The 20305-nt window shown below is 42.5% G+C and overlaps 1 protein-coding gene across 1 annotated transcript in view; it reads right to left on the bottom strand.

Annotated features, from left to right (window-relative positions):
* The window catches only part of SLC38A1 (solute carrier family 38 member 1), a 50777-nt gene extending 34821 nt beyond the window's left edge, over positions 1–15956 (bottom strand). The window contains exons 1-2 of the mRNA XM_044423083.1: positions 15635–15956; positions 495–652 (exon numbers count right to left, since the gene is read on the bottom strand). Of these exons, the coding sequence (XP_044279018.1) occupies positions 495–613 (119 nt within the window). The 5' untranslated portion in view covers positions 614–652; positions 15635–15956. The remainder of the gene's footprint in view (positions 1–494; positions 653–15634) is intronic.
* Positions 15957–20305: the final 4349 nt, after the last annotated feature.

The raw sequence follows: 20305 nt of genomic DNA, 5'->3' as shown, positions 1-20305 counted from the left end.
CTTTAGCTGTGAGAACTTTTGCTAAGAATGGTATATACAAGCTATAAATAAATAAAATTATCTTCATACCTGGCTAGAGTTGGTGGATTCTGAGATTCTAATAAAAAAGGAAAATAGGTTCCACAGCACTAAATCATGGGTTACCATTATGTGCAAATACAGCCACTATGCAAATATTTCCCATATGTCCAATTTTATTACCTGAAGTAATGTTTGAATGACTAGGCATCTTTAAGTGCTGGCTTTTTGGTCATATGCTGCTCTATAGATTTCTGTTAAGCATAGTGACATTTAAAGGTTGAATAAATTAATATTCTATGCTTTTCTAATGTGAATGACCAATAGAGGATGAGTATAAAATTCAAATTACATCTTCCAATGAAATATGACTCAGGAATGAATCATTCATGAGCTGTGCTTCAAGTCAGTTTCAATGCTGCTATTAAGCAGACTGTTTTTATATGGTAAAGCAGGGGCAGTGGAAAACTACTTACCTATTCATCTGGCCATTTTCTCCTTCAGTGAAATCATTAGAATCATTGCTGATATTGTCATCTTCTGGGACCCTCATATTTTGCATCTCAGTTAATTCTAGTCCTGTTTTGAAAGACATCTTGATTTAAGGTGACTTATCCTGATGTTGTTTTGATTTCTGGAAATTAGAAAAAGATGGGGGAGGGGGAGAGAAAGTCAGAAGAAAATTGCAGTCTATAAAGAATAGAGAATAACAACAGAATTGAATTTCCAAGATTTCTTCCACTATTTTTGAACTAGGACCCTCTACTGGGTTAATGCTGTCAATGGCCTAAGAATGTATTTATTTCTACTATCAGTATCACTTCATTGAAAGACTTGAACAGAGCAACGAGAGTGATGGAAGGCTGCAGCTATTGCCTTCAGGGATCTGTAGTTGTATATAAGGTGAGATCTAATTTTTGATTTGAAATGTGATGCCCAATACATCTGGGTAGATACTTTGATAAAGGATGTGAAATTCTCAAAATGCACATTGTTGTTCTTGCTGCCGACGCTTCAGACAACCAACATGGTTCTCGCTGCACATGTTATCCTCACATCAACCTTCTCATTTAATGGATACCTTTATTTGCTTTGCTGCTTCTGAATTGCCTTAATAGAGCGAGGAAGATCTGTGGAGGCCGTGCAAATGTGCTTATGCATCCCGATATGCAGTGCAGTAAATCTGCTACTTTGCCTATCATCTCGTGTGCTATTAAGAGCGGCAAAAACTTTTATCAGGTGTCATTTCTCCTATCACTACGAACAGCCCTGCAATGGAAAAATGGCTTTTGGCAAGCTTCAGGACACAATCTCTGTCTGTTCTTCGATATCAGTCTCTTCCAAGATCAGGAAATCAGAAGAAACAGATGTACGCAGAACTATATAAGATGTTCTTTCTCTGTAATGTTCAATCCTTCTGAATAAATTCTGCAACACAGGCAGATCTAGGAATATTTGCCTAGCTTACATGGAAAATAAAATCAAGCTTTTTAGCACAAAATTAAGAGTTCTATGGGCTCATGTTTTTTAAGAATATTGTTACTGCTGACTCTACATGGTCCTTAATGGATTCTTCATGAACAGTGGAACTCCTTCTGGGTCAAACCAAAGGTTCACTTAGTTGAGTGTTACACTCCCATCCATGGGCCAGCAGGTGATGCTGGAGAACCATAAGCAGGTCATGAAGGTGATGGATGCCCCCTGGGGTGTATTCCCTTCAATCTTGTATCTTGATTCAAACAGGTCACTGTTTCTCCATAGCTGTTGATCAAGTCTTCAAATTCAGCTTCAGATCTGCACCATAGGTTAGAAGATAGTGGTAGGGTTGTATAGTGGTTAGTGATGGACCGAGATGCAAAAGACTGGGGTTCTACTCTTCACTTGGCTATGAAGTTCTGGGTCAGTCATTGACTCTCAACCTAAGCAACCTCACAGGATGATGGACAAATAGAGAGAGGCAGACTTTGTAAGTTGCCCTGGGTTCCTTGCAATAGCAAATAAGGCAAGATAAAAAGTACAAGCAAGCAAGCAATCTGCATGGTGCTTTTTCTACTGTCGTAAATGCTTCACCTGCATTACTTAATTGTTATCTTTACAACATCCCTGTAAGGCAAGTCACTGTTATTGCTTCTCATCTTGCAGATGGTGCTAGCAAGAGATACTGGAAGAATGGCCTGCGTGAGCTCACAGTGAAGACAGATCAGTGGAAATAGGGACTTCCTGCTTCACAGCTTGGTAACTTAGCCATGATGCTACACCAGCTGCCCACATGATGCAATTTTCTCCACAATTGAGCAATGTGGCACCAGCTGTACATTTCAAACAGTGTGTACCAACATTTAATTTTAAAGATTAGTCTTTTGGGCATGCATACCACCTTCTCTCTCACACCACACTAAGGACAAACCCATTTTCCCTAGTTTCCAACAGAGGGAAATTTTTACACAGCATCAACTGGCTGGTCCTCGCTTCAATCACACAGCACTGCTCACTCTCCTTTTCTCAGAGGTCTGTGCATGGCTCTGCCAGTGTGTCAGTCATGAACCTGTCTCTTCTCTCCCCCACAGCGACCCAGAGCAGTTTTTCAAGCCTAAAGCGCTTTTAAAAGCAAACACATAACAAACTACCACTCACATACTTGAGCAAATAAATGCAAAGGCTTGAAGGAAAAAGAAAACATTCCCTCTGCCACGTCAGGTGACCTGACATGGGGAAAGGAATAGGCAATAGACTGACTCTAACTCATGGACTTGAAAGGGCAAAGGTGGAGTGAAGCAGGGTGAAGCAGAGTTCACATCAGCCTATGTTCCTGTCTGCGAGCATGTGCTCATGCAGAACCCGTTTTTGAGCAGGATAGTGAGTTTCTGAACTTCTAACAGGGGGATATTTGCAACAAGGGAAACACATGTAATTTATCTCACAAACCAACCCCAGATTATTCCTCAGAGATGAAGTTTCTGTCCTTTTCTAAAAGGTTAGCCAGAAACTATACACAGCTCTTGATCACAGAAAAAAATGAGGCCAAGCCATCTTTCTGTATTTTATTGTGTCTAAACAGTATATGCTACTTTCCCTCTTTTTATAGCAACCTTCTGTCCAAAATAAACCCTAAACAGAGAACAGAAAAACCTCATGGAATTATAAATCCATAAATCGTAATAAAGCCATAATACAAAAAGTCAGTTTCTTTTAAAACAAATTCAAGTAGGAACAGTATGAACAATTTCCATCTTATCCACTTAAGCCTCAAAGAAGAATAGTTGTGTGGCTATAAATAGGGAGGTTATGCACATATTCAGCATTTGCTGAAAACTTTCTCCTGAGCCTCTTCTCTTGTCCCTTCACCAGATGCCCCTGGTGATATCCAGCTTAGAAAACCCTTAGGAATGGGGAATGTGATGCTGGTTTTATCTCTGCCTGTGTTTTCCATCAGCTGCACTACCCCACATTTCTGCCTTCATCTTCTTCTCCTACATCTTGGGCCTAGGACTTAGGATAAACACCCTGAGCAAGAAAGGAAGAATTCAACAGATTTTTCTCACCCTCAACTCAAAATGGACTTGCAAATAGGTCCAGGAAATGAACCAGATGGTGGAAGGGAAATGTTACTAGCTTGCCTGCTGCCACAGACCACATTAGTCATTCGCTCCTACTGTCAGGTATAATTGGGGCAGAGAGAGTGGCAAAGAAACAACACCTCACTGGATCTATCCAAACATCCTTTTGCTGCATCGATAGTCTTTTTTAGGATCATCCAGGGCCTATTCCAGACTGGCCCCAAGGGCATTTTAGACCCACCTGAGGCCTGCTACTGGGAGCATTAAAGGAGAAAAAAATGTTACCTCCATTGGGACTTAGACTCTGGTGCTGGAGTCACTGAATTAGGCAAAATCCTAAGAGCACAGCCTGTGTAAAGAGTAAAGTTTTCCTGGATGAGTTTCAGTTGGTACAGCTCAAGAATGTCAACAAGATGCTTGAACAGCCATATCTGTACTAGATATTTGTCTCTCCTGTCTTCTAAAATCTAGTAAGGAAGAAGCTGTGCCAGTGAGATGTGCAATGCCTCTTCACAAGATTGCGGGGGGGGGGGGGGGTTCCATGCCTCCCCAAAAAAGCAGTAGTGAGACCACTCCTAGCATCATAGAATAGTATAGTTGGAAGAAACCAAGAAGGCCATTGGATCCAACCCTCTGCAGGTGCAGGTCACCAAATGACACCATCCCATTCCTCTCAGGGCTAAGAAGATTTTAATAACTTTAGGCTGGTGGTAAATATTCCTTTCATGAGCAGGTGCTGGCCTGGAGTTCTTGAATGAGACTGAATATAGGGACCCATTTCAATCAGGGTCCAGGAAGGTTTTGGCATGGAAACAACCTCGTTTGCCCTGTAAGATGAGCTGTGCCAAGCAAGAGACAGGAGAATGTGACCTCTGCTGACACTTCTGCATCTCTTGGTGGCTTTCAATATTTCAACTATAGGGCAGCTGACTGAGCTGGGAGTGAATTGTAGGGGTTCCACTTCTACTTGTATGGGCAACTGCAGTAGGTGATGTTTGGGAAATACTGCTTGGCCCTTTGGGGTCTCTTGTATGGGATTTCTCTAAGGTAGGTCTGGTTCCCTATACTATTTAGCATCTTCATGAAACCATTAAGTAGGAACTCTGGCATTCTAGAGAAACTGAATCAGCTAATGACATGCTACTCCATTTCTCTTTTTCATCTTCTGCGTGTGAGGACGTGCTAAAACAGTGCCTGACTGTGACAGTGAATTGGATGGAGGTTATCAAAATGAAACTCAGTCCAAACAAGAAGTTATTATTCTTAGAAGGAACAGGTCCCTGACTCCTTCAGCCATTTTTGTCACTTGAGGTTCTGGTGGCCTCACTGGCAGAGATTGCCTTCTTCCATTTCCAGCTGGTGGCTCAGCTATGCTCCTTTCTGGACAGAGATAGCCTGGTTTCAGTAATCCAGGCTCTGGTAATCTCTAAACTAAAGTAGTGAAATTCACTGTACATGGGGCTGCCCTTGAAGAAGGTTCAGACACCACTGCTTGTGTGACATGAGGCCAGACTAATAACCTGAACCAGAAGATGGGAACATATAACACCAATTCTGGTCCTCCGTAGCAGCTATGATATGCTTCTAAACTCAGTGCATGGTGCTGGTTTTAATCTAGAAAACACTGCACGGCTTGGAACCACAATACTTGATGGAACTGCTCCCCTGGACACTGTGATCAACATCTAGGGCATTGCTCTGACTGCTCTGTCTGAGAGAAGCTTGGTTGGAGGCAACAAGAAGGAGGGCTTTTTCAGTGGTGGTCCTACAATTATGGAAAAAGCTTCCAACTGAGGCCCACCTCTTGCAGGCTGTACTGTCTTCTTGGCACTAAGTTAAGACAGCTGTTACATGCCAAATCATTTAATAGCTCTAAAATAGCATGTGGAGGAGCTTATATCAGCTATTTAACTGGGCTTGTTTGTCGTAACTTAGTTGTTTAAATTTGTTGTCAAATTTTATTGTTTTTTTTTCTTGCTATCTGTATTTTATATTGTATTTTATGAATCGTTATGAAGACACATAAAATAGAGAGCTTCAGCGATTGGGTGGTATAAAAATAAAATTATAATTATAATAACAAAAATAAAGAAAAACTTTTCAAAAGCCTAACTGCTACAGATAGCCAGGAAGCTTTTTATTAAAACTAACAGAGGTATGCAATCAGTTGATTGTTCAGAACTGTAGTCTTGGACCAATGCAGCTAAAAACTATTATTACAATATTGGAAGAAGAATTTCAAATTCCATATAGAATTTCAGATTCTACAAGGAAATAGACTGAGGACCTTACAAAGCTTTCAATACAAGAATGTATATAAGCACCAACTTCAAATGGGTACTTATATTGATATTTGATCCACTTTTGTTGATGCTGATGTCTAATTACTATAAAAAATGTTTCTAACAGGTGGCTTTTAAACAAATTTAATAATAAATAAAGTTGTATGCATTTCATATAAATCCTCATACTATGGATTTAAGGATAAAAACAAAGCATTTTACATTGTACATTTACATCCAAGAAAATTTTAAAAACCTTGGATGCCCACAAGGCCAATGCTGGGACCCTTCTGTGGACATCATTAAAGACATTTGTGGCTACCGGATTGGGAACCAATGATCTATGCAATGGGAACCTTTTGTGTTGGACTACAACTCCCATCCCTGCTGGCCATGTTGGCTGGGTATTATGGGAGCTGTAGTCCAATAACATATGGGAACCCACCAGTGAGAAAGGCTCTCTTATGCAGCAATAAGCATTGGTACATTATAATGTGCCACAGAACTGACTGACAAGAAAACTAGTCACCATATATTATTAAATGTTGATTTCATTTAGTGTGGCTATTTGTGGTAAGAAAAGAAACCTCATACATAAAAGTATAGGACAGGAATTCTGGAACAGTTCCTGGGTGTTATATAACTTGAAAATTTTCATCATCCTTCCCACTGGATTTGTTCCCACCTGGCTTCAGGTAGATTTTAAAGTTGTGTTTTTAGAAAGTGCTAATTTCAGTGGTAGAAAATGCTGGCAAGCTGAAATTGGATTCAGTTTTACGTTCATAGCGAGACCAGTCTTGGCAAAAACTTCCTTTACGTCTCTTGGTGAAACAGCCAAACCCAGAGTTGTGTTTCACATAAACTGCTTTCTTTACGTTAAGACTGAGATATGATATGTTTCCTGTGTGTTTGAACCTCAATGCCGCAGCTTCACCTTTCCAAAAAGAACACTGTGACCAGAAAGAGACCAAAGACATTAATAATAAATAGTGAGCATAGAACTGGGAGTATAAAATGTTACTTTTAGCAGCAACACTTAAAATGTGCCATCCAACCAAATATCAAAACCTAGAAAGAAAGAATGTTACCAGTAGTGACACAGTTTCTAGGACACAGTATAAGTTAGATATTCTCAGGACTTTGCATAGCAGAAAATGATTTTTTGAAACAATTAATTGTATCCAATTCAATGAAGGTAGGCTTTATGAAAAACAAGTCAGATATCTAGATGGAGAGATTTTTTGGATGAATACACGGACACAAACCTGAAGTTTAGGTCCACTTTATGCTAATGTAAATTATATAAACTTTTTTGGCACTTCTGTTCTCAGGGAGGATAAAATTTTGATTTTCTTTACCAGGAATTAAACAGCATAGGATGTAGTTAAAAAATAATCCAACAACTCCCAGAATTTTCTAGCCAACATACAACTGCACTATTCATTGTTGTAAGCCGCCCCGAGGCTTTGGCGAATGGGGCGGCATAAAAATGTTTTAATAAATAAATAAAAAATAAAGTAGACTAAATATTCACTAATAGCTCTAGCGTTGGTCCCTTCTGTGCTTCTACTTCTTTGTAAACTTTTCTCTCCAGAGAAGACCAGGAACAGATGAGGGAAAGATCCACATGAGAGGCAATGAAAAAACACAGAATGAATGGAAGAATGTGAGAAAAATTTCAGCAACTGTCCAGTAACTCCAACTAGTGACAATGACGGGCTCTGTACTTAAGTTTCTTTCCCTGACATTTATTTTTAATGCTAAACCTTAATGCATTTGACTTGAAAAAAAATGAAAATGGCCCTAAATATGCTTAAAATGTATTTAACTTGCAGTTGAAGGAACAGGAATTATAGGGAAGAGAATCCAGATAGGAAGATATTGCTTCCAGAGAGTCACAAGCCCTGTCATTTCTCTTCCTAGAAATTAAGCACCAAGCCTCCATGATTATGCCACTGGTGGAACAAGTAGTGGGCATATATATTCTTTCTCTGTGGTGGCACCCAATCTATGGAATGCGCTCCCCAGAGAGGTCCGCCTGGCGCCGTTGTTATTTGTTCTTCGGCGTCAGGTGAAGACCTTTTTATTTAAATGTCATTTTAATTGCTAATATTATTTATTTATTTTACATCGTTGGCCAGGATGTCTCCAATTATATTGTTTTTATATTATTATTTATTGTTGTGAGCCGCCCCGAGGCTTCGGCGAATGGGGCAGCATAGAAGCTTTCTAAATAAATAAATAAAAATAAATATTCCAAAAGGACATGGCTTCTAAGCTTGTATAGGAATAAGAATGCAAAACAGGAAAAGCTGCCAAAAAGGAAAGGTAATCCGGTGCCCTTCTAACTCCAAAGCCCCTGGTTTTGCCCATGCAGGGCGCGGGGGTCTTATGGGAGGTGCAGCCTGGAAAGTGCCCAGTTTCATTTCCCTGGGGATATGTGCAGGCTTGCAGTCACAAGCCTTTTCAGCCCTTTGCACCTGTTCTCTATATCCTGTTTGGCCACATCATGTACAGGATCTGTTGTAGCTGTTTTCACTCTAAGATGTTAAAACAAATGAAAATGACACAAGCTTGGTTGTGATCTGAGGAGGGTGGGGTCACATCGTGCATGAATGGAAACTCTGGTTTGCTGGTACAAGCTGGATAAATAAGAAAGAGTTAAATTCTTATTTGACTATTCTCGCTGATTCATAACCTAGCTTTGGGGCAGTCACATGAATCATCAAGGGGAAAATTTAAGCTCTCAGTTTGCTGTTACTGCTCTAACTTTATCTTTGAAAATTGAACACAAATATCTGTGTAACTGTGATACATCTCTCTTCCCTCTGAAAAACCCTTCTGAGTTAGTCAAGCAAGGACAACTTCAATATGAAGTAGAACACCAACAATATGCAGACCCTACGCTGTAGGGTTTGATTTTGTGAACTGAAACTGTCTTTGGTTTCCCTATTCTTGGTATCCAGCGTCAATATGCAACTTGAGGAAAAGTCAAGAAGGAAAAACTTTGCAGTAACCAAAGACTCTTATTTCTTCAACACACTAAACAAGCGTGAAGAGATGGAGCCACCCCTAGATTCCAGGAGCCCCATCATCTCCTTGACCATTGTTGTATTGAGTATGTAGCAGTTTCATTACCTAGATGCACAAGTCATACCTTTGCATACATGGGCATAATCACATCTCCTTGCAAATTAAGACCTACCAAAACTAGCAAGTGGAGGCAGGGTTTGCAGACCTACAGCCCCAGAACTGCTTTGTCAACAGGGTCACCAGTACCATCTGCCACTGCCCTCCTTCCAGGCTTCCTTTGCGTTTAGCTGGAGTTTTCACAGTAATTGGGGGGGGGGAAATGAAATTTTCCTGATCGGTACTGTTGCCTGTTAAAGGGCAAACTGTTTTGGGGTGGCTTGGGCTTGAATGGCCAATTATGACCCATTGCCTTTAAACAAAGTCCTGCCCCTGGTGGAGAAAGAAGCTGCTAGACCTACTGATAGGGATTAACATGTGTGCCTGAATTTTTGGACTGTCCTGGGAGTCATGGATAGGAGGGCTAGAATGATAATTGCCCGAAGTTCAAAATGCAGCACTAACACACTGAATGCACAACACTAAAAATTAACACAACACTGACTGATAAGGCCAGTGCATCAGCTTTACAAATGGAAGTGGCTTGTCCATATGATTTTGTTTCTGCTGCAGAGTGGAAAGTAGAGTAAATAACACATGCTTATGCCGCCTGGGGCCAATGCCCCTTACATCTCCTGCCCAAGGAGTTATCCTGGGCTTTGTACCCTGAAATTTGGTCCTGTAAAGAAAACTCAACAGAAACAGAAGAAAGTACTGTAATTCCACATTCCTTGCTTCTGTCTCTGTCTGAATAAATCTCAGTTTTGCTGCAAAAAACAGCAAATGTATTCTGTAGCAGTTATGATGTCACAGATCAATACTGCAATAATGTTTAAAATGAAATATAGAAGTATGGAAAAATTTTCAGAGAAATATTAAAATGGAAATTATTTTCAATTGATATTTGTAAAATATTGGGGATATTTATGTCCATTTCATCCTCTTGAGCATTGCCTGCCAATTTACATTGCTCTTATTCAGTTCTTGCATTTGCAGAATGGTTGTTTTATGGTTTTCATTTGTTCTAAAATGCCAGTGCTACCAACTAGCCAACAACCGTTGTTACCAGCAGCTGACAAATTAAAACACATTCTATTAACAAATATAAAAACCTCACTATATTACCTAAAAATATAGAGCTAATGCAGGATTATAGAGTTTGTTAAGAGCTACTGTAAGGAATATCAGACTTGCATCCAAATCACTTAAATATATTTTGATGACGCTGATGTACTGAAATGTTAAAATAATTCCATAATGTTAGAACTGTAGAACACACACTTCTCTAAGGACCTCCTTAATGCTTTTCATAACATTAAATAATTTGGATTGAAGTACTATTCCTCTAGAACAGAATGAACTAAAATTTGCTTTATGTGCAAATTTCTTTATGTGCCCTTACTTTAAAAGCCACATTTAGGAAAATCTAAACACAAATATTTGAAAGGGATGCAGAGGGAGAAACAGAAAGAGAAGATACTAAAATATGGTTAAATAGATGGTTAAATATGCCGTCACCACTCTCATCTCTAATCACAAAAATGTAGTAAAAAAGATAAAAAATATTGGCAGGGCTATTGAATGGAGGAGTTCAGGAACAACATTGTGGTTTTGCATGTTCTTCTTTGTCCTTATGCATATTTTTGCTTATGTGTGTGTTTTAATGGGTTAGATAATGTTGCTTGATGCAGCACAGTTTATTATAAATATTCTACAGTTCTGAGAAAACTAGCTTTGTTTTGATAAATGCCCTAGGAAAAACCTTTTGCAATTCAGTTTTCAGTATTAGAAAGCTAATACTGTATGTGAGGCTGGGAATTATGGGAGTAGCAGTATAAGACATCTGAAGGACATTGAGTTGAGGAAGGCTAATCTAGTTGCTTTCTTAAAAAGTTAAGTCCCACTGACCTCTATCTGATTACTGTATCTTGCCTTCTTCCATCACGGGGCCCAAGAAAACCTCCAAAGAATATGCAGTCAAACTCCCATGTAAGCACTTAGCCATCCCAAAATGCTTGGCTTCACCAAGGTTCTGCATCATAGCCTTTAAGTTATGCCCTGAGTCTAAACATATGTGTCAGATTCAGAGTGTCAGTTGTGGGTTGGAAAAAACCTCACTTCAGTCCTGCCCTTCAAATGTAACAAACTCTTGTTTTCTGAAGGTGGAACCAGAACTTTAATCAGCAAAAGATTAATGACCTTAGGCCTGCATTTGCCAAGACCAAAGTAGGGGCAGGGCCCTGAAAGGAGAGGACTGACTGGATGGACATAAAGCTTCCCTGGTCTTATTGATTCTCCTGCCTTCACAGCAGATGATGGAGAGCAGATTGGTATTCATGAACTTAGGTATACAGAGAGAAAGTCTGAAGATTAAGCCAGGGAGTAGTGACCAAATATGAAATTCTCAATCTTACTGACAAACTGAAAGTTAATAAATCATCAGGGCTAGAAGGTTTCCACCCAAGAGTTCTTAATGAGCTAAAATATGAAATTGCTGACCTTCTTTCCAAAGTACTTAACATGGTCTTAAGATCAGCCTCAGTACCAGAGGACTGGAGAATGGCCAATGTAACAGCAATTTTTAAAAGGGGTCCAGGGGGATCCAAGCAAATACAGTCCACTTAGCTTAACATCTGTTCTGAGTAAACTGGTTGAAAGTGTTATTAAAGACACAATCAATAGCTCACAGAGGGAAAAGCCCTGCTGAAAAAGATTCAACATGGCTTCTGCAAAGGCATGTCCTGTTTCACTAACTGATTGAAAGTTTCAGTAAGCACAGGGACAGGATAATCTGGTAGACATTGTTCACTTAGACTTCCAAAAGGCTTTTGACAAAGTCCCTCACCAGGGACTCCTCAGCAAAGTTAGCAAACATGGTATAAAGAAGGGATCCTCTTATAGGTCAGTAATAGAAAGCAGAGAGTGGGAATAAATAATTTCTCCAACCACTGAGGTCCCATGAGGTTACTGTTAGAACCACTGCTCTTCAGCCCATTCATACATGATCTAGAATTAGAAGCAAACAGTGAAGTGGCCTAATTTACTGATGGAATCAAACTATTTGGGTGGTTAAAACCAGAAGAGACTGTGAGAATTACCAAAGGGATCTGTCCAAGCTGGGAGACTGGGCATCAAAATGGCAAGTGCATTTCAATGTAAGAATGTTTAAAATAATGCATGTTGTGGCAAACAAATATAGAGTATAGGCCAATGGGATCTGAGCTAGCAGTGATTGAAGAAGAAAGGGACCTGGGGGTTGTGAAGAACAGCTTGATAAAAATGTTGGCCCAGTGTGTGGCTGCTATGAAAAATGCAAACTTCATGTTAAGTATAATTTGAAAGGAATTAAAACTACCAAGATTGTATACAAATCTTTGGTGTAATCACTCTTAAAATATTGTATATAGTTCTGGTTGCTGCTCCTGAAAAAGACATCTTTTTTCCCCTGAAAATCTGGAAAGAAACCAAAGAAGGGCAAGAAAAATACTGAAGGAGTTGGAGCAATTCCAAAATAAGGAATGGTTACAAATGGGATTGTTGAGCTTAGAAAAATGCAAATGGGAGATTCGATAGAGGTGTTTAAAATTATGTATAGTGTAGAGAAAGTTTCCCCCCCCTCCCTTTCTTGTGATACTAGAAGCCAGGATTACTCCAGGATAATAGGAGATTCAGGGAGGATAAAAGTACTTCTCACAACACATGATTAAAATTATGGGATGCACTGCCACAGGAAGCAGTGATGGCCACCAGTTGGGATGGCTTTAAAAAGGGGATTGGAAAAATTCATGGAGAAGGCTATCAAGGACTACTTGATAGTCTTGCTGGCTAAATGCTACCTTGGTCTCTGTGTACAGCTAGGGCAGGCAGTATCCTGCATGAGGGATCCTGTGGGCAGCCAGTTTACCACTAAGTAAGCGGTATGCTGGACTGGATGGACCATTGGTCTGCTCCTGTATGGCTTTTATGTTCTGGAAAACTTCCCCTGTTTTCCCTAGAATCACTAAACTAATTTCCAGTCTTGAGGCCTGGTTGGGAATGAAAACAACAAAAGAATGTTGTGTGGATACTAGCAGGTGACTGAAAAGAAGATAAAAGGTTAATTTACCCATTCGTTCTTCCCTGGAATTATTCCCATTGTTTCTATTGCCATTATAAGGGGGGAAAGTTGGTAGGGCAGAAGAATTAGAACTGTGTGATACCTCATCTTACCATAAATAGCTGGAGCAGTAGCTGAGATTTTAAGAATAACACATTGCCTTCACGCATTGCACTTCTTAAGTGGCCAAAGCACTTTACACTGTCATCTTTCCAGCAGTCAAATAGCGTAGGCTGAAATTCCTATTCCCATGTGAATATTCCCAATTAGGACAGGAAGGATACTGGTTTGCCAAATGCCATCCAGTAAGTTCACAGCAGAACTATAACTGAACTAAGGATATTTTGGCTCAACCATTCCCGGAAGTTGTTGCTTACTCATGAGAAAGCATGCTCTGATGAACTTATTCCTCACATGTATTTCCTTGGGCAGCTGAAACTGCCTGGACAGGTTGTGATAACTCAATGCCACAGGTCATGTTTTTATGCATAAGCATGAATGCATCAGCATATGCCTTAAGCACAAAATGCTGGTATTAAAAAGCAAACAAAAGGCTTAAAACATTGCTTCACTCTGAAACTATTACTTTATCCCAAAGTAAAATCTGTATTGAAGTCTAATAAAGGAAAATTGAAAGATGAAGAGTGAAATTCACCATAAATATGTAAGCATTTTCAAGGAAATTAGAGGCCTGTAGAAAATCCTCCAATGCAGCATAAGCAGAAGAGCTTGGTACAGCCTGGGCATACAGCAAAAGGCCCCCAATAATATTAATCATAATTTCTGCATACCTGACTTTTATTCTAATTTGATGGCAATAAATGACAGCAACAGGTTGCTTTGCAAACTAAAAGGAAGACAATCCTTTACATTGTAAAGGTGCCCCATGATGTACAGTAACCACAAAAAGAAAAGAAATGGCTTCCTTGTGTAGAAACAAAGACTTGGAAAAAATACTTGAAATCATAGCGATGCATGCTGGGGCTAGGCCCACATTCCTGGCATGCCACAAATTCAAAAACTTTTTGATTCAGTTAAACAAGAAAGTTAAAATTAATTTAAAGACCATGTACCATGTACAATTATACCTTCACCCAGGAATGTCCTACAGAATCCATTCTGGAAAGTCCAGTTCAATTTCATTGCAAAGATGAATGAAATCATTTTACTTTTTTAAATATGAAACATGGTTTTAAAATTAATAGTACAAAATGTTGCCAGCAGAGCTTTAGAGAAAGGAGTAGAAAAGGGGAGTAACTGAACTTCTGGATCTCAAAAATGAAATTTGAATTTGCTGCTAAAGCAACTGCAGCATCTTTAATTGGGACATGCCTTGTTTGGATCTGAGTGGGTTGCAACCAAGCCTGGAAAGAGGGCTTTAAAAAGTAGGAAAGAAAAATCGTCTATTACTGTAATAAATACACCATTGCACAAAATGTTTCTAAGCAGGAAATAAAAAGCACTCTACCTTTTGTCCTTCTTACTTTAAAACAAAATACCAATAGTAGAATGTTCCACTTGGGGAATAGTATCCAGGTAGTCATAGTTAGAGCAGATGCATTAACTTCAGAAGGTCTTCTCTACACTGGGCTAACACAGATGCCCTACTTCATTCATTTCTCTTTTCTTCGAGCCACGTTCGTATTTGCCCACATTCTCGTTTCCTCCCACCACCAAAGACTTCTTTTTCTCACCTTTCCAAAGGATGTCGGGGAAACCGAATGGCAATTCCAACAGCGAGGGCTGAAGCAAGGGCAGGGAGGGACACTGCAGGTTGGGCTCCCCTTTTTTTCGTAAAGCGAGGACAAAGACTGTCATCCTGTTTTCCGCCCAACCAGCAGCCCCCCCCCCCGCACCGCGCCTCTCCAGCACGCTTGGCTGCGAACCGCGATCTAGTTAATTTTGCAGCAGCCTAGCTTTTCACCTCGATCCTCCGTAACGTGGCCTGCATCGCACGCTCGCTCTCTTTACCCTTCCTCTCTCTACGATCTCACCAGCGGTTTTTTTCTTTCTCTCACCACGGCGAAACTTTAGTCATACACAGCGCTTTCCTACGCGCCCTTTTCTTTCCTTCCTCTCTGCTCGCTTTCTTTTTCAGTAACGAGGCAGAGAGCGACCCGTACGCGCTTTGGCTGGCCGACAGCCAAGAGCTCAAGGCAGGCGGTAGGGTCGCCTCTTCCTCGGACCGGGCACAATAATGTTCCTCGCCAGCTCCGGATCAAGGGGTGCCCAGATCAAAAACAGGGCTATGCGCAGCGTCTGCGCTTGCAAAAAGGCGCACACACGAGGGATGGATGGGCGGGTGGATGTCGCTGCACGCGGCTGCGAGGTGGCCGGCGGAAAGCACCGGAGGGAAAGGAAGAAACGGGGAAAGAAGCACGCGCCTTTCATGAACACAGAGGGAGACACACACGATTCATTCTAAGGCTCATCTTTGCCCAGGCGCCCGCCTAACAAAAGCGGGGCTTGAGGAAGCCCCCATCGGCCAGCCACGCGTCCTTCCCAGCTGCGGCGAGGAAAAGGCCTTCCTTGCTCCCGGTTGCCTAGCCTACCTGTTAATCCGACCGATTCTTCTTTTCCCCGCCGTGTCCGTACCAGAGAGGATCTCAGCCGAAGGAGCCTCGGCCGTGCGCCCCGCCTTCGGTGCTTTCTGGGAAGGGTCGCCGCCGCTGTCCTTTGTTAGAGCGGCTCTCCCGCTCGTTCTCTCTCTCCGGCAGATGCGGGCTCGGCAAGAGAAAGCGCCTCGCCGGTTCTTAGCGCCGGACTCGGGCGAGCAGGGCGCGCTCTTTCTTTCCGGGGCTTGGAGACAATTAAAACCGGGCGGCGGAGCGGGAGGGAGAATGAATGGGCACGAGCACGACCTTCACTTCCCGCCGCGCATCTAGCCGGTCCCTCCCCGGCGGCGGGGGCGCCTCCTCCCCGCGCTGCTCTTCCCGCCTCCTGTGTGGGCTCGCCCTCCTTTGCAGAGACGCTCCGGCACACGCCTTGGCTTTTCTCTGGCCGCTTTCAGCAAGGCGAGCGCAGAGCTTCGGCCTCTCCGAGACCTGCGAGGCTACGGAGCCAAGCTTGGCTCGCGCGGCCCGGCGGCCCGCCTCCTCCCTCGCAGGTGGCCCTCGGGGCGGAGACCATCTGCCCCGGGGGAAATCTTTTGTACGGAGCCCGAGCGGGGGCTGCCGCTACAGCCCCCCCCCCACGGCGCAAAAGCCGCGCGGATCGCGCCTGGGGCTTCCGGTGCGGGCGCCGCTTCAGATCTAACGGAGGGGGATATGCCCACGCCGTATTTCGCCCCTGGGAGGACGCGTCGGCGGGATCGTCGCAGCCTTGTGGGGTGCCCGCAACCCACGCACGCAGGAAGGCATTCAAACGGCTGCCTTGTGCGCCTAAGCGCATTTCCCCGGCTTCCCACGTGTCTGTTGCCGTGAGCTGGGCAACGCAAGCGCTCTGCCTTCGTGCCGGCAGAAGAACGAGGTGGCGGCCACACCTTCATTTCATCTGTAGGCGTTCCTGCTTGTTGAGCCGATTCTACCATTGTCTGCTTGAAATCAGGAACGTCGAAACGAGCCTTCGCCTTCTCGGTGCCCTCCAGATGCTTCGAACTACAACCCCCTTCCTCCCCAGCTGTGGGTGTTGCGGGTGAACCCATCTGGAGCACCCCAGGCGAGGGATGGCTAGCTTAGGGGAAGCCACTGTTTCTGCATGTTGACAGAGGAATGGAACCTTGCACTAATTATGGGGAGGGCACGTAGGAAGCTCTGTATAATAACCTCGAATTCCTAAGTCCGGGTCCCTGCCACCTGCAGTCTCTAAGGGGCCCCAAGAAAAGCTTAAGGAACCTGGGCCCTGCCTCCCCACTGTAATTCAAGACCTTGCTGCAAGGAAATGACGCTTGCATAAATATTTGCAAAGTCTAGCTTTGCAAAGTCTAGCTAATTTGACAAATGTTTAAGGAAAAAGTGGAAGATCATTGCAGTCCAGTCACCGTGTACTACCTGCGTAGCGTTTGCCAGCAAGGTTCAGGAGAAGTTCTTTCATTTTGGTTTCACCGGCACACGAAAAGGAAGGGGTTTCAGTGGTCTTTCATTAAGTTGCTAAGAGACTGCAGCCACCGCTGTCTCTACCTGTAATCTGTAATCTGATTTATTACATTTCGTTTCACAGTCAGAAAATACATCAGTCTACAGATCACAACACCATTTTTATGGGATTGTAAAAGTGCATAAAGACAACAGTAAGAAAAATTAGGAGGAAAATAGCTTTCAAACCACACTTCAAGCATTTCTGAAATGCGTTGCATCTAGATGGCATCATGACAGTTAGAAAAACAAAACTCAGTGGAATAAACTCCTGTATGGATTTACCTGTAAAGTACTAAAGCCTCTGCTATATTTTTAATCCTGCATCTCTCTCTCTCTCTCCCTCTCTCTCTCTCTCTCTCTCTCTTTCTTTCTTTCTTTCTTTCTTTCTTTCTTTCTTTCTTTCTTTCTTTCTTTGTAGTATATTTGTTGACTGCCTGATTGTTAAAATGCTTCTATTTTCATGACTATTTTAGAGTTAAGCTCAGCAATGGATTATTTATGGGTCACATATAGATTCATGGCTCCTTCCACAGCCCAGCAGCTCACATGGATCCAGGCATTCCTGCCTGGTGGGCTTAGAATTCGTCTGTTGAAAAGCTGGTTTACATGCAAGATATTGGCTTTCCTCAGAAGAATTGGACTCATTTCTGTGGAGCCAGAGGGATCACACAATCTGACACCAAATAGGTCATGTGACTGGCGGATGGAAGCAGGTGACTGAAGAGGCTTTGTAGAAGTGGCTCGAATTAATCCTTAAAGCAGCCAGGGAAAGGTAAATCTGGCAGAAGGGTATGAAAGGGAGGTTAGTGGGGAGAATGCAAGAGTGCCACGCAAGGGCTGAATGTTTTACCTGAATCCAGTCAATAACGTAACATTTGCCCAGGCTTCTTATTTTCCTCATCACCAATAAATGAAAACAGTGTATGTAAAATAACAAATGTGACCTTTGATGCAATGAGGCCCAAGAAGACCAAGAAAAATAAAAGAGACCAGAGCAGTACTCTGTTTATATATGAATATTTGTTTGGCTAACTCACTTATATGATGACTTACTCTAACCTTTAGCTACTCATTTGTGAAGTGAGAATAAAAGTACAAGTACCAGAATATACATTTTTAAAAAAATATCCTTCCAATAATATGTGATTAAAATAAATGGCTAGGCTGTTCAAAGCAGCCTAGTTGCAAAGCTTGCACATGATTTATACAGTAAATTTTAAAAAGTTATACCATAAGAATGTCGGGGAACATTTTAAATAAAACATGTCACCCCAGCTGGTCCTGAAGCTGTCATTGCACAAATGGGCTGAGGTGTGATGCATATGGATGGCCAGGATCAGATACTGAAACAAATCAAGTTCCACCAGAGGAAAGGCTGGAGAAATGGCCCCCTTTGCCTTTTGCATGCCTGCTGTAAAGAAGGCACATGATAAGCAAAGGAGAGGGAAGTCCTGGCCCTCAGACCCAAAAGACAAACCTAGGCAAACTGTTCCTTAACTATATCCTCACTGCAGCAGGCGCATCAGGTGCACCACAGTGTGCTTGCTTTTGCCCCAGCCTCCGGCCTCAGGTCCACCTGGGCTGCAAGGGGAGCCTGAGCTTGGTGGAACAGTGCAGTGCTCACATGCAGGAGGTTGTAGATTCAAATCTAGAACACAGTGCATACTAGAAAAGGTGCAGAGAGATCCTCATTCAATGGATTGCTGTGTGGTCCACTAGGCATCTCTTGCATTGGCCAAGCAACCTTTTTACCCTATTCTTCCACCTGGCAATCTATGTATTTGCATCCTTCTTTGTCCCCACCTCATGCGCCTGGCAACAACACTCCCGCACTGCTATCCTCTGCTCCTTCACAATGGAACGAACCGGAGTGAGCAGAGTGGAGCAGTCATGGGCCTGATCCACTAGCCCACAGTTTGTCAACCCCTCCAGAATTCTGTCCTGAGGCCAGCTGAAGCCAGATCACATTAGGACGAGCAGGCCTCTACCTTCCAGTCCCTAGCAACAAAGAAACCCCACACGCCGTCTTTTATTGAAGGCTTCTGGATGGAGGAGAGGGTGAAAGGAAAAGGCGCATCTATGGTGTTGCCAACCACTGCCTGCATAAGGGTTTCTGTGCCTCACGTAGTGGCTTAACAGGCAGCAACATAGCAGGGCATTCATGACTCTAGTTCTAGCTCCGTGCTAAGCGCTCATCATCTGTTGCATAATTATCTGCAGTAGAGTTTCCCAGGAACAAGTTAACAACACCACAGAGGAATAGCCCAGAGGCCCCTGGTCATTGCTGCTCTACCTTCTACAGTGGCAGCGTATTCTAAGACCAGCTGGATTGCAGGAGAAGCCCTAGCTTTTTGGTACTGATCCAGCCGGTAGGCAGCTGCCATGTTTTTTGGTCCCATAACCAGCATAACTTGGTATAAGGTTGCAACCTAAAATACTGAGTATATTGGACTGGATTTTGTCTTCTCTACAGGTTTAAAAGCAGAGATAGCTTTACAAGGGGATGAGGGTGGACAGATTCCGAACCAGCAATTTATAAATGGTACCACTGTTCTACTGCAGCTGATGGAAAGGTTTCCTGGTGCTGGAAGAAACAACAGAGGTCAAAAGAAATACAAAGAACACGATAACATAAGGAAGCAAGGAGGATCAAGTCTTGATGTACAGGTAAGCAAATTCAAGTTAGTCCACTTTTGACAGAACAGTTAACATTTTAGTTTCATTGGCTCATAAATTTAGGTTGATGAAATAAGAGTGAACACTGTGTTACCAGTTTATTGGTCTGACCTAACCTGTCAGAGGAGGTTGGTTAGTTTAGGCAAACAAGAGAAAAATGGCAAAATCCTAGAAGGCAGATCTGAAGAAGGGCTTCTGGCCAGAAAGTCTTGGCAATTGGTCTTAAGAGGCAGCAAAAAATCAACAGAGGAACTGATGACCTGGCCAGAAGGAAAACTTCAGGAGAAAGTGAAGCAAGCCTGCTATTACCAGATTATTTATCTTGATAAGTTGTGACATAGAGGGACATAGAGATAAGAGCATTTTAAAAACACTGTATGCTTCCAGTGAGTTCCTGAACAGACGGAGTACTTCAGGTCAGGTCCTATAGGACATTCTGGGTGAACTAACTGTGGTAGAGGCAACACAAGT

Source organism: Varanus komodoensis, unplaced genomic scaffold (assembly GCF_004798865.1).
Source record: "Varanus komodoensis strain SLA01 unplaced genomic scaffold, ASM479886v1 scaffold13_1, whole genome shotgun sequence".
Classification (NCBI taxonomy): domain Eukaryota; kingdom Metazoa; phylum Chordata; class Lepidosauria; order Squamata; family Varanidae; genus Varanus; species Varanus komodoensis.
This window is presented reverse-complemented; position numbering and strand designations above follow the sequence as displayed.